The sequence below is a fragment of the Eublepharis macularius genome, chromosome 1, assembly GCF_028583425.1.
Source record: "Eublepharis macularius isolate TG4126 chromosome 1, MPM_Emac_v1.0, whole genome shotgun sequence".
Classification (NCBI taxonomy): domain Eukaryota; kingdom Metazoa; phylum Chordata; class Lepidosauria; order Squamata; family Eublepharidae; genus Eublepharis; species Eublepharis macularius.
The window spans coordinates 141,877,746-141,891,117 of NC_072790.1; the positions used below are offsets into that span (position 1 = coordinate 141,877,746).

Below are 13,372 nucleotides of genomic sequence, written 5' to 3' on the forward strand. Positions count from 1 at the left end.
CTGGCTGTGAGGGGGAAACCGAGGGATGGCAGTTGGAGGGGGCAATCGGGTGTACACCCCTTATTGACCCCCCCTGCCACCAGGGAGCGTGCAGCTGAGTGCGGGGCCCCCCGAGCTGGGTCCCGCTGCTAGGCCTCACTCCCTGAATTCCTTAAGGGAATCCCCTATGAATGGGTTCGATGTGGCCTCAGGCCCCATCTCCCCCCAGAGGGATCGGATCCCAATGCCAAACCGCCACCAGAGCCCCAAAGCGGCTCCCGCCAAAACTCCTAGCACTGTAACCATTCCAGGAGGCCATCCCGGATGTCCTGCAGCCACAGGTCATGACCCCAGCTGGACAGGTGGACCCCGTCCGGGCGGAACAGCGCTTCTATCTTGAAGGAAATGTCCGGGTGGAGTATCGCGGTGCCGCCCCGTAGCCTCACATGCAGCTCCATGGCCCTGGCCACCCGCTGCCTGATCCTGTCCACCTTTTCAGCGCATCGGGCCGTACGCCAGCACCTCCGTTGCAGCAGATCTGACCAGAAGATGTGAGCTTCAGGGAAGAATTCCCTGAGCCGCTCCAGGTCCGACATCATTGCTCGCTTCAGTTCCGGTCCCTCGCGGATGCCCAGGTCGTTCTCTCCCAGCTGGATGACCACGGCGTCGGGGGCTCCCCGCTGCCCGGCGTGTTGCTGTAATAGCGGGACTAGGCCCTCCCATCGCAGGCCCCTGACTCCAATCCAGGTGACGATGATCCTGCCGTCGAGGCCCAGGTGCTCTCCCCAGCCGGACGCTGCCGCGTACTTGCCAGCCCAGTGCACGATGCTGTGCCCACATATCCAAACTTTCCGGAGGCGACCTGCCATGAAGAATGAGCAAATGAAATTATAAGCGGTTGCCTGACCAAGGGCGGATGTACGTGCGGAATGCCTCGGATCTCCAGCGCCCCAGGGCCTGGATCTCGGAGGGGGCGAGGCCCCACTCGGCTGCGGATGTGGCAGCCCCGATCCTGAAGGAGTGGGTCCCAAAGTCCCCGGCGGGGAGGCCCGCGCTGTTGAGGCAAGCCCGCAACACCGCCAGGAATTGGAAACGCGACACCGGAGAAGAATCTGCGTGGACCAGCAGGGGGCCTCCGGCTCCAGGGCGGGCCGCAAGGTACTGCCGCGTGCTCTGCACTGGGCATACCGGGGCCTCCGCCGCCGGGTGCAGCAGCAGGCTGGTCCCCCTGCCCAGCTGGTCCGTTTTTGAGCGGCGAACCCTGATCCGCAGGGAGCCCCGGTGGAAGCTGATGTCCCCCAGCTCAAGGGCCCGGCCCGATGTGTCGTCCCGGGACCCGCATACCAGCTCCCCCACCCTAAAGGCCCCGAAGAAGGCCAGGGAAAAGGCCGTGCGGAAGAGAAGGGCCTCGAATCCCGACCGGCAGACCCGCGGAGTGAGTGCCACAATATCCTGCAGGATTGTCAGGGTAATGGGCCTCCGGCGGTCCGGGGGTGGAGGAGCCATGCGCCTCCACCCTTCTACCACCCGTCTGGCCCTGAAGCTGTCGCACGGGTCCCCGAACCCACAGGCCTTGCTAAAGAAGGAGATGGCTGCCAAGTCCCTGCGCATTGTGCTGGGGGCGCGCCCGGCCTCCTGCAGGTGTACCAGGTAGCGCAGGACCCACTCCGTTGCGATCGGCCATTCACTGGGGCCCCCACCCCCCGACACGAAGGCCCAAAACCTCCTCTCAGCTGCCTCATAGGCCCGGAGAGTAGTCGGAGCTATGGAGCTGAGTACTCCCTGCATCACTGCTTGCTGCCAACTAGCCACAGGTCCTCTGGGAACTCCTCTGGGGTGCGACGGGCCGCCGGGGCCAGGCTGAAAAACCTCTCCATCTGGAATCGAGACAAGGCGTCTGCAATGCCATTATCCACACCTGCTACATGCCGCGCAGAAAAGGTTATGTTAGCGAGTAAGCAAGACAGGACCAAGTGGCGCACCAGACGCATGACCCGCTCAGAGCGAGATGATTGCCTATTGATAACACTCACCACCGCTTGGTTGTCACACCAGAAGGTAACCCTGCTGTCCCTCAGGAGGTCCCCCCAAAGGGCTACGGCAACGACGATGGGAAATAGTTCGAGGAAGGTGAGGTCCCTGAGGATCCCCTCCTTCTCCCACGCAGGCGGCCAGCGCTGCGCGCACCACCGCCCCCCGAAGTACACCCCAAAGCCCAGGCTTCCCGAAGCATCGGAATGAACTTGCAGGGTCCCTCCCAGGTCGAGGGAGCCCTGCCACATGGAGACCCCGTTGAAACCTTCCAGGAAATGCTGCCAGGTTCTGAGATCCTCCCTGATGCCCTTTGTGATGCGAATGTGGTGGCGCGGAGACGGGACCCCCCGTGTGGCCTGGGCAAGCCTGGCGCAGAAGGCTCTCCCTGGGGAAACCACCTTGCAAGCGAAATTTAAGTGGCCTATGATGACCTGCAGCTCCCTGAGCGTGCACTTTTTACGGGATGCCGTGGAGGTGATCAGGGCCCTAAGGCGGGCGACCTTGTCTGCTGGCAGGCGGGACAGGCCCGCCACAGAATCCAGCTCTATCCCCAAGTAGGTCAGCCGGGAAGAGGGGCCCTCGGTTTTTTCCTCTGCCAGGGGGACGCCCAGCTCCCGTGCTAGAGTCTGGAAGCTTTTTAGCCGGTCGGCGCATGCCGACCCCCCAGGGGGCCCCGATATCAGGAAGTCATCTAAATAATGCGTGATGTGGGGGGCCCCCATCCGCTCCTTCGCCGCCCACTCCAAAAAGGTGCTAAAGGTTTCGAAAGCCGCGCACGCTACCGAGCACCCCATAGGCATGGCCTTGTCCACGAACCATTGACCCTGAAACCTGATCCCCAGCAGACAAAAATCATCCGGGTGGACGGGCAAAAGCCTGAATGCGGACTGGATGTCGCATTTTGCCATGAGGGCGCCCGGGCCGCAAGACTGAACCAGCCGGACGGCCTGGTCGAAGGATGCGTACTTAACCGAACAGAGCTCTGGGGGTATGGCGTCGTTGACCGACGACCCCCGAGGGTAAGACAGGTGGTGAATGAGCCTGTACTCCCCGGGGGTCTTCTTGGGGACCACCCCTAAGGGGGAAACCCTCAGATTGGGCAGCGGGGGGTTGGGGAAGGGGCCCGCTATTCGCCCGGCGGCTATTTCCTTGGCTAGCTTTGACTCCACCACCCTTGGCATCTCGATGGCTGACTTCAAGTTGCCTGAAGTGGTGGCTACCCGTGGGCCCATGAAGGGAATAGGGAAGCCCGAGGAAAAACCCTCGGCCAAGTACCGGGCCGCCCGCTTGTTGGGGTATCGGAGTAGGATGGGGAGCAAGGACCTGAGCCTTATTGGCGTGGGTGCCAGGCCCCCGACCCCAATGTCCCTGCTACTTGCTAGCTGTGGCAGGCTGGGAGGTGACCGTGCCGGAGCCTCCCCTGCCAGGGCCCTTGCCCTGAGCACATTTCCCTGGTGGTTGGTCAAGTGCCAGCCCCTCTCGGGGTAGGCCGCCTGGACCACCCCCATGTAGACAGTGTACCCCTCCAACCAGTTGCTGAAGGTGCGCTCAGCCACCTCCCCCTTGCTGGATTTCCTTTCCCTTTTTGCGGTCGGGGCGCTCCTGCCATCCTCCGCCTCGGGCCTGATTAGAGCAAAGACATCTACATAGTAGCCCCCCAGTATGCGCTCTCTCACCTTTCTCGATAAGTGGATGCCCGGGGGGTCTTCGTCGTCCGTGAAGGACGCGGCCCCCCTGTGGGGCTCCCCCGAGAGGCCCGAGGACCATACCTCTGCTGCCCCCTCTTGCTCCCGTGCCTGCCCCTGCCTGCGTTTTAGTGCCCACCTTGGGAGGCCCGGGGTCTGTGCGGCCACCCCCCAGTAGTCATCCCCCACCTCGTTTTCATCGGATGAGGTAGAAGACGTACCTGAGGATCCCTCGCTGTCTGTGTGTTCCCTGCTCCGGCGGGCTCCGCGCCTCCTCTTCCTCCTCTTGCTCCTTTGTTTGCGCGGTGGGCTCCTGGAGGCATCCTCACTGGAGGCTGACCGCTCTCTGCCCCTTCTTTGCCGCTGGGGCTGGTTTCCCCCGCCCCTGCTGCTGGCTTGCTCCGGCAGGCTGGGTGCCTGAGCGGCCCTGAAGCTGGAGGCCTCCATGAGCTCCACCTTTGATGTGAGCTGCTGCAGGGCCCGTGAGATTCCCTGCAGGGTGCTGTCCTCAGCCTGACCAGTACCCCAGCCCCCCGTTTGCTGCCCCACGCGGGGCTCCCCGGCTGCAGGCTTGCGGCCTGGGCCTTTCCCCCTGGTTGTCCTTGGGGGGGCACCCAAAGCCTCAGCCGCCCCTCTGCCCGCCCGGGTGGGGAGGCCACTTGAGGGGCCTGCCGCAGCAGGCCGTGTGACTCTTTTTGTGCCCTTCCCCCCCCGTTTTTCCCCTTGGGGGGGTGCCGCGGCTGGGCGCCGCCTGGGTTGGGGAGGGCCGTCCCTGGCCTTCCTCGCCCTGCTCCGGCCGCCGCCGGTTGGAGCGGCTGGGCCCGACGCCGTCCTCCGCTTCGGTGCTGGAGCCATGCTTCTTCCCCTTTCTTCCTGCTCCGGCAGTTGGGGGGGGCCTACACGTCGCCTCTCGTGCGCCCGCCTCTTCTCCGAGCCGACCGCCGACTGCCGCTGCCGCCGAAAGTCCTCCTCCGCTGCGTGGGGCCCCTTCAGCCTCCAGGAACCGACGACTCGCTCGCTCCGCGGCTGAAGATCAGGCCGCCGCACCGCGTGCTCCGAGTGATTTCAGCGAGAGACGCGGGGACGACCTGTTCACTTCGCCGGCAGGAGCAAACAGGAAGCGGCCCGGCCGGCTGCCTGGGTAAATACCCACGAGGCGGACCAGAGGGAAGACTGCTCCCCTCAGGTCCGCCCCCCCCCGGCGCCCCGCCCGCCCGGCCCCCGCGGCCCATGCTGATTGGCCGGGCGGAATTCAAACCGATTGGCCGGGGCGCCGAGAGGCAGCCGGGAGCCGACGCGAGCCCCGGCTTCCCCTCCGAGCCCGCCGCCCCGCCGCCGGCAAACTGGGCGCCCAGGTAAGTCTGGGGGCCCTTGCTTCTACTTAAAATGTTCTTATTCAGAAATATTTACTTCCACTTCTATATATGAAAATGAATTTAATCATAATGAAGTCTTAACAGCTTCAAACTGTCTGTACAGGCTGCCAGTACCAGATCCTAGTTTCCCAGTTAGTAAGCTCCATGCAAGCAGCAGTTCTATGCGCTCTCTTTCTAAATGCAGCCTTGTTTGCTTCAGAAGCTGATTTCAGCTCAAATTAAGACACTTGTGTGGAGAGTGCGTGTGACAGACAGGACTGGCTCCAGTTCCACCTCTCCTGAGAGACAGCTTATGGGAGTGGGCAGAATGCTGGGCCAGTGAGAGAGTTAGAGTCCATTGGAGGGAAAAAGAAGCTCTGGAGAGCTGCTGAAAAATAAGGGTTTTGACTGCTGAGGGAAGGTAGCAGAGAGAAATAGCTGATTACAAACCTGTTCTGATACTTTGAAACATTGTCTGTTTGTTAGTTTAAGAGCCATTCACTCCTATGTTCCATCTTGTAAATAAAGTTTATTTTTGTTTTGTTTAACTGGCTGGCTTGAAATTGTTGGCTAAAGGGAAAAGGATACTCTACACACAAACAAGTGCTCTAGTCATGTTAAACAGGCCTAGTAAATGGTGGCAGCGTGTATATAGGGAAAGTAACCTCTGAGTTCCCTTTTCCCCAGTAGCCTTGGGCTGTAGTTTGGTAAGTGGAGGAACTGCCTGCCTATCTGGTAGAGCCTCTGGGAGAGGAGAGAGGGGACCCCATGAGAATTTGGGTCAGGGCACTCTGCTTGCTGTAGTGGAGGCTAGATAGGTGGAGGTGGATTCCCAGCCTTTACCTGCCTGAGTGGCAAAGTGTGTGAAAGGCCTGTGTGTGTAAGGGCTCACTACCGCCATCATAGTGTGAAATTCCTGTGCATATGTGCAAGCCCTTATTCCCAGAGACGCAAGAGAATACTTGGTATGTGTGTATAATATTCAACTTTAAGCAAATGAAAAGATTGGAAACAACTCAAATGGTGGTTACTGGATAGTTTTCTACAATTTCAAGTGATAGCTTCTAGACTGTCTTTCCTCGGATTTGCTTGTTCTGCAGAGAAAAAATGAAGTGAATTGGTTAATACACAGATTCATAATTGTATCTGAATCTCTTCCTCTTGGCTGTTTCTCTCACTTTCTGGATTTATAAAAACCCTCTGACAAAAATAGTGATGTTGTGGAAGATGCCGAGGATCAATCTGTAACTGAAGGCAGGCAGAACTCATGGGGGAGGTGAGAATTATGTGCAGAGCTTCATCCAGCATAGCTGGTAGTAGGAGTCATCATTTTTTATTCAGTAGATGTTATTAGCACCCTTTTTGTTGCTTTGCTGTGCATTCTGTATAGCTCGCTTACTGTTTTGTGAGATAGTCTTATTATTGAAAGATAAATGATTAGAACATTATTGCCTCATCCCTCCTCTTTTTTTTAAGGAAAAATGACTCTAGCAAAGAAGGAAATATTGCATCTCTTTCTAATGTACCACCCAACCGTGGTCTCAATTCTTTGATTGGAACATCATTAAAGGAGCCTGAGAGTAAGTATAAACTTTAAATCCTGTTTGAATTTGGAGTGGAACACAGGAATAGACATTGTGCTGTCATTAATTAAATATTATAAACCTTGTTTTATAATACCAAACTTTGTGCTTATGATCTAGAGTGTAGCATATTAATTGTATAGTAGGAGTAATGCACTTTGAGTTCCTGTTTCGGAAGAAATGTGAGATAATACCTGTTAAGCATGAAAAGGACAGAGAGTCTTACAATTATAGCTGATGGCAGGCTCACACAGTGCAAAACTTGTAGCTGACAGTGGGGATGGTTACTTTGTTACTGTAGTGAATTTTAAAGATTATGGGGCTTACACTGACTTACTTGGTTTTTTGTTTGTAATTGTACTTTTAATATTGTACTTAATGGAATTATCCTGAGCCACCTTAAGGTCTTTACTGGTCAGTAATGTGGGATATAAATACATATAACTTACATTAATTTCAGAGACGTTCTGGAAGTCTTAATTTTATTTGATTTCTAACCTGCCTTTCCCCATATAATGGTTTGAAAATGGATTACAAATTGAATTTTAAGTCCATCAATTAAAGTAAAATATTAATAAAATGGGAGCCTAGCTTGCTATTTGTATATTTGTTAGATGCCAGTGACTTTTCAATTGTGACTGTTATTTTTGTTCAGGATAGTAACCGTATGTGAGTCCTAGGGTGTCAGTCCCTGGCAGTTAGATCCCCAAGTCCCTCACAGCAAGCAAGCAGGTGCATTGGTTGAAGAAACTTTATTTAGAGATCTATTCAGTTCAGGTATGCACTCATAGGTAGAAGTTGGCAGAAGTAATTAGTCAAACAATGGAACTACTGACATAGAGGGATGTTCTCCCGCCCTTTTGCATTCAGGTGCGAAAACTTAGAAAGTTACATGGGAACCAAGCAGTTTAGTCTAGACAAAGTACAGAGTGGAATCATTCCCTCCTGTGAAAAGATACATTTCAGTACACAGCTGCAGCTTCGGCCCAAGGCCACTCAGAAATGAAAGCGCATATTTCTTAGAGATAACAAAGAAGCCACTTGCTCCTCTAGAAATTAGTATTAACAGTCTGAACACCTTCAGGTGACTTATATAACATTCATAAAATACAGTATTGAACTTTGCTTTGAACTTTGGCATTTTATCAGTATGAGTTTAAGATGTAGTGTAAGATGCACCACATAATGATAGCACGGATGGTTATGTCACTCTCAGTATAAAATGCAGAATACAATGGCTTGGATGCTTGCAGAACACAACACAATGGCATCTAACACAATGGCATGGATGCTGGCATACATGACACCGTATATACTTCAATACTGTACAAACTTGGTATGACTGTTCAGATTTATATAATATTCACTAGGTCACCTAGTGTAGATGACTGGGGAAGGCAATGGCAAACCACCCTGTAAAAAGTCTGCCAAGAAAACGTCATGATGCGATGTCCCCCCATGGGTCAGTAATGACTCTGTGCTTGCACAGGGGACTACCTTTACCTTACCTTACACTTAACAATATAATTCAGGAGGATACATAATATGTTCATTCTTGCATCTAGTTAAATGTTCAATAGGTTCTGCAAGAAGCATACTTTTTAATCTTAATCTCTGATTTACAGATGCAAACCCAGTTTTGAAAGATGTAAAGATGGTGAATTCTAAACTTGGATCTCTTGAACTAGGCAAGTAATTCTTCAAAAAGACAGCATACTGAGCTTTTCAATTTGGATTTACATAAAATTCCTAAGTCAGCTAATTTTGTAATTACATGGGTAAAATATTTTAATTTAGTGCATAGTTGAAACATGGCCCTCAAGTGCTATGTAATGCCTCAACATTTCATACCACTTTTTGCACCATATTGAACGCTCCTCTGTTAATTAAATTGCATTAAACACTTGTATATTACTTTTCTTCACCAATACATGTGAACTTAAGTTGGTTTAACCCCTAGATCCATACTTGAACTTGCCATTTTTCTTTAGGAAACACTACAGCAATGTTTTCTTTAGCAGATATTATTAGTCATTACATATCCATATCTTGTTAAAAATAAAAACATAAATATTTTAATAAAATTATCTCTATTTACTAACAGGGGATGAAGATGAATATGCTGATGACTTCAACAGGTAAGAGAGCAGAATATATGAATTGCTGGTGTGTGGTATTTCCAGAAAAGCAACTCATCAGCTTACTGTTAAGCAGGAAGAACTTCTAGCATGTCTGAAATGTTCTTATTTCTATACAGTTACATCTTACAAAAATATCAAATGGCTTTTTAAAATACTCTCGAAAGATTTACCTGCTTTTTAATGAATTTCTTGACATTCTAATATTCTGTCTGTGCTTTAGAGAGTTAATATTTATACAGGCATGCAACTAACAACTCAATCCTAAACTATGAGTCAGCGCCATCGCTCGTGTGTGGACATAAATATGGTGCCACCCCACTCCTCCCTATGGACTTTTGCTGGAGAGTCCCGCCGGCGGCCGAGCTCAGCGAGGCACAGCTGCAGCCAAGAGTACTCGCCCACTATTCCCCTGACAACCCTGCCCACACCAACCAATGGCTGCACAGGTGGGAGAGGGGCAAGCAGAGGCGCAGACAATGGGGAGGGTGCGATCCCAGCTGCTCACCAACACCCCCTCGTCAGGGAGCAAACATCCCTGCTGGAGAGAGGGGGCAAAGGTAACTCTGAAGGTGTGGATTGGACACCCACCCTCTTGCCCGTCCAGGCTCCATTTCTGATGAGGGGCGCGAGTTTTCCCTTTTCAATGGGCACCTATGGGCTACGCCTGCTTTTTTTGTGGTGTAACTTTCCGCCGCTGCGGGGGGCATTTGTGGGCCTGGAGTAGCTTTGGAAGTGGACTAACTTGCTCCCCGCCCCACCACATTCCATGCCAGCATGGGGACTTGCGCCATACTTGCGCCTCCACCTGGCCTCCAAGCATGCCCGCTGGCAGCAACACATCTATGGTAATGCACCTCGGGCGGGCACCGGCGGAGAGGGGTTTATGTCAATGTAAGAGCCATTTACGCCCGCGCAAGCCTCAGTTCTTTCCCTATGCACTTCCCTCCCCCCCCCCCCTTAGGATTGAGCTGTAAGTAACACTTACTAATGTAAAACGTACTATTGTAGTTCCAGACTGCAGTTTGATACAGTTTTTTATATTTGGCTTAGTGAACATTACAGTTGCTAAATTTTCAGTAAATTTACTGCAGAAATATTTATCTGTGATTCAAGAAAGATGTCTAGGATTTGGGATGCCATTTCACAAACTTTGCTTTATGTGGATCTTTTAATTGGTCCCATTGACATATAATTTTACTTACAAAAATGGGATTCGCATACGTATTGGGCTGTGTAGCCACACTAGTTTAACAGTGCAATCCAAAAACTAGCTACACCCTTCGAAACCCATTGGCTTCAATGGACTCCACTTACAATTGCATTGTAAGATTCTTAATTTTATTAATAAAACATTTAGTTCCACAAAGAAAACTAGCTTTGTGGTATAGCTATGCTATAGTGAGTATCTCTGCTGTTATATCGAAATATCAAATAGTATTTGATAGTTAAAAGTCCTTCCTAGAGATTTCAGTTTATAAGGAATTCTTGAATAGAGTGGCACATAGTGGTTAAACATCTCCATTATTAACTTTTCCCTTTAGTGCCAGTCAGCAGTCAGAGAAAAGTGAAGCCAGTATTGGTGAAGAAATAGAAGATATTTCTGTGGAATTAGAAGACTTCAATACTAGTGATAAAGTATGACTTATACTTTATGCTGGGATGGACATGCCATTGTATGCATATGCAGAATATTATATCCATTTGGTTGTACTATTTTAAATATTTAGATTTTCATATATGAGCTCTGCAAGCATATAACTATTGTGAGAAACTATATTGATAAAAAATAATTCTTGTAGCTAATAACCCAATCTGACCTTGTTTTCACAAAATGAATTACTGCTAAATACAGTGGATACAAATGCTTGCCACATTTTCAATAACTGACAAATTATTATCAATAACAATCAAATCTTAGAAGAAGAAAAAGTAATTAGAGCTGCTTCATAATTTCTTAGATTTTAATATTAACCTAAAACATCCAACTCCAGTGTTGCAAATAGGGATGTAGTTTTCTTTATGGATTCATTATCTCTGTTTGCTTGTTTCTTTCTGGGGGAGATATCAACCCATAAGAGTCTTAACTTGGCAGAGACAGTAATGTGTGACCTGTGTGTCCTGGTGTTGCACTACATCTATTATTTTAAGGTTGTGTGTCGAGTTAATCGGTTTGGGGAAATCCTTTATGTCACTAAGTTCATGGTTTGCTTTTCCCATGTGGTAAAGGGGTGTGTATGTAAGGGATAAAAGCACCATTGTCTCTTGTGGTTGAGATTTGCTTCCGACAAAACAAAAAATAAACAGGGCCTCACTCTATATCATGCTTTTAATTAATCTTACAATCAGCATTCTTTTTAGGCCTACAATTTAGGCAACAGAATTCTCTGTATAGTCTAAAATGTCAAATTCATAATTATTATAGTAAGATGATTTTGAGAGTGTATATTTAGCAGTGTCATTTAATTCTCCATTTTGTTTTAAAATAAGTATTTGTAAATTTTCCTTATTCTAGCTACCACTGAAAGTTAATGAATAACGTGATTGATGGCATAGGATTATTAATGCCTGCCCCCAACTGTCTATCTATCTGTTAAGTAACCTGACTCTTATATGACAGTTAAAATAGTATTTTAGTATATTCTGTCTATCTAGTACTGCTCATATGGCTGTTGCCTTAAGCAGAAATTAAAATGGGAAGAACTTTACTTAATATCGTTTCTCTGGTGTTTAATTATTGCCCCTATATTAGTATGTATCCTACCACTCCACTAAACAAAGTTTAGAGCCTTCTTCTAACTTAGATGGCTCATCTTCCAATGGAAGAGCCACAAGTTGGAGGAAGGCTTCTTAGTCTAGAGGAATTTCCTCCAGGATGTGAAATGATACTTCTTAACTATGTCCTTTTTTCTTATTTTTCTGGGAATTTAGGGTAAGTCAAGATCTTGTTGATAAGACTTTCTAAAGGTGGTGGGAGTTTATAGAACAATTTAATTACAAAGGTTTCTGAAATCAAATAATGGATAACACTTTTATTTTTTGTCTCCTAGCTTGAAGACCTCACACAAGACTTTACCATTTCTCAGTTAAGTGGTGATGCAGATTATCTAGAAGATGTTGCTTGATTAGAGGACCGAGATCTTAATTTGTTGGATTGATAACTTTTGTAGACTATTAAAGACAATCACTCTACTGAATTATCCTCCTCCCAAATTGTGCCTTGAGTTTCAAAGGAATAAAACAACAAAGCTGGAGATTGGGGGGCAGGGGCTCTTTTGAACGCAAAAGAACTGAACAAATATTTAGTTTTGGAGTGTAGCATTGAAGATTGCTGTCTAGTTCGGTTAAACATTTCATGGATGTTGATGGATGACCCGTTGCTGGCAGCGGATATACCAAGATGATTTCTTCTACACAAATTCATAAGGGAAAATATCTGCAAAGCAGAACAATGGCAGATGTGGCTTAATGTTATAATATCTGGCTTTTGGCTGAAGAAATGAAGAGAATTATACTTGCTGTTTTGTTGACCTTATTATAATTGTCAGTTTCAGTAAGATTTCTCCGTAATAACTGTTGAAGTTATTTCATCGGCCACTGAGTATCAGCCAAGATTTTCAAAACTAACTAGTTAAGATGCCTGACCTGAAGCATGTTTGAATCTTGGTGTCTGAATTGTGAATCCCCATAGTTTCTAGTAAGTTAGCCCCTTGTTGCAACTTGGGTGCTTGCATTTTATGCATCAAGATCACTAGGTACTTCTGAATATTGGAATATGAGCCTTAACTCTAAACCTATTTTTATATATTTAAGTATTTGTCACTCTAAGATAGGTGCCTGTTTGTTAATTTAATGAAATATATAAATGGCTGTTAGCATGGGTTGTCTTTGAAACACTTCTTAATACAGAATAAAACTGTTCCAGTAGCATTGCTTAACGTTTTGGAATGTTCTGGGTTAAGATTTATTTGCTTGATTAATTATTTTGAGGGGGTGTGTTTGTAAGCATGGATCTTCTGTAGTCTGCTTCTGGGCTACTTTAAATTGTGAATCATGTTTATCACATTTATCCCTATAATATCTCAGTTTACTTAAGACCCTTATAAATTTGTATACACAATCTCCATATATTTTAAAAAGACTTATATAAGAATTATAGTGTTTGTACTTAGCTAAAACCTGTATTTAGCTAAAGCCATCAATGAATAAGTGATGAAAAATGTTCCATCACAAATCCCTCCCAAATGTGATAGAATTGTGTTTTAGGTGTATGGGGACCAAAGGTTTTTACACTTCAGGCCTTTCACTTTAAGTGAAAATAGGGTCAGCAATGTAAAGCTTCATATTTCATTAGTAACATTTTAGCTGCTAACTATATTTAAGGCCTGGCACATTTTTTTAAACTTGTATTTCAAATGTAATTCTGTAAGTACTGTCAAAATGTTTAGATACATGAAGTAAAGAAAAGGTAACTTCTGTTTTAGCAGTTTGTTTCTTGGAGAAATAGCTACTAGAGATGGGCACGGAATGAAAAAAAAACAAACCACGTGATTTGTAGTTCGTAGCATTCCACAGAACATCAAACCACGAACTTCCGA

General features: G+C 48.0%; 1 protein-coding gene across 3 annotated transcripts in view; it reads left to right on the top strand.

Annotated features, from left to right (window-relative positions):
* The window catches only part of CEP43 (centrosomal protein 43), a 42,805-nt gene extending 30,101 nt beyond the window's left edge, over positions 1-12,704 (top strand). For all 3 annotated transcript variants that reach the window (XM_054973904.1, XM_054973886.1, XM_054973894.1), the window contains 5 exons: positions 6,530-6,633; positions 8,262-8,324; positions 8,741-8,774; positions 10,319-10,412; positions 11,825-12,704. In XM_054973904.1, coding sequence (XP_054829879.1) covers positions 6,530-6,633; positions 8,262-8,324; positions 8,741-8,774; positions 10,319-10,412; positions 11,825-11,899 — 370 coding nt within the window. In that variant the 3' untranslated portion in view covers positions 11,900-12,704. The remainder of the gene's footprint in view (positions 1-6,529; positions 6,634-8,261; positions 8,325-8,740; positions 8,775-10,318; positions 10,413-11,824) is intronic.
* The last annotated feature ends 668 nt before the right edge of the window (positions 12,705-13,372 follow it).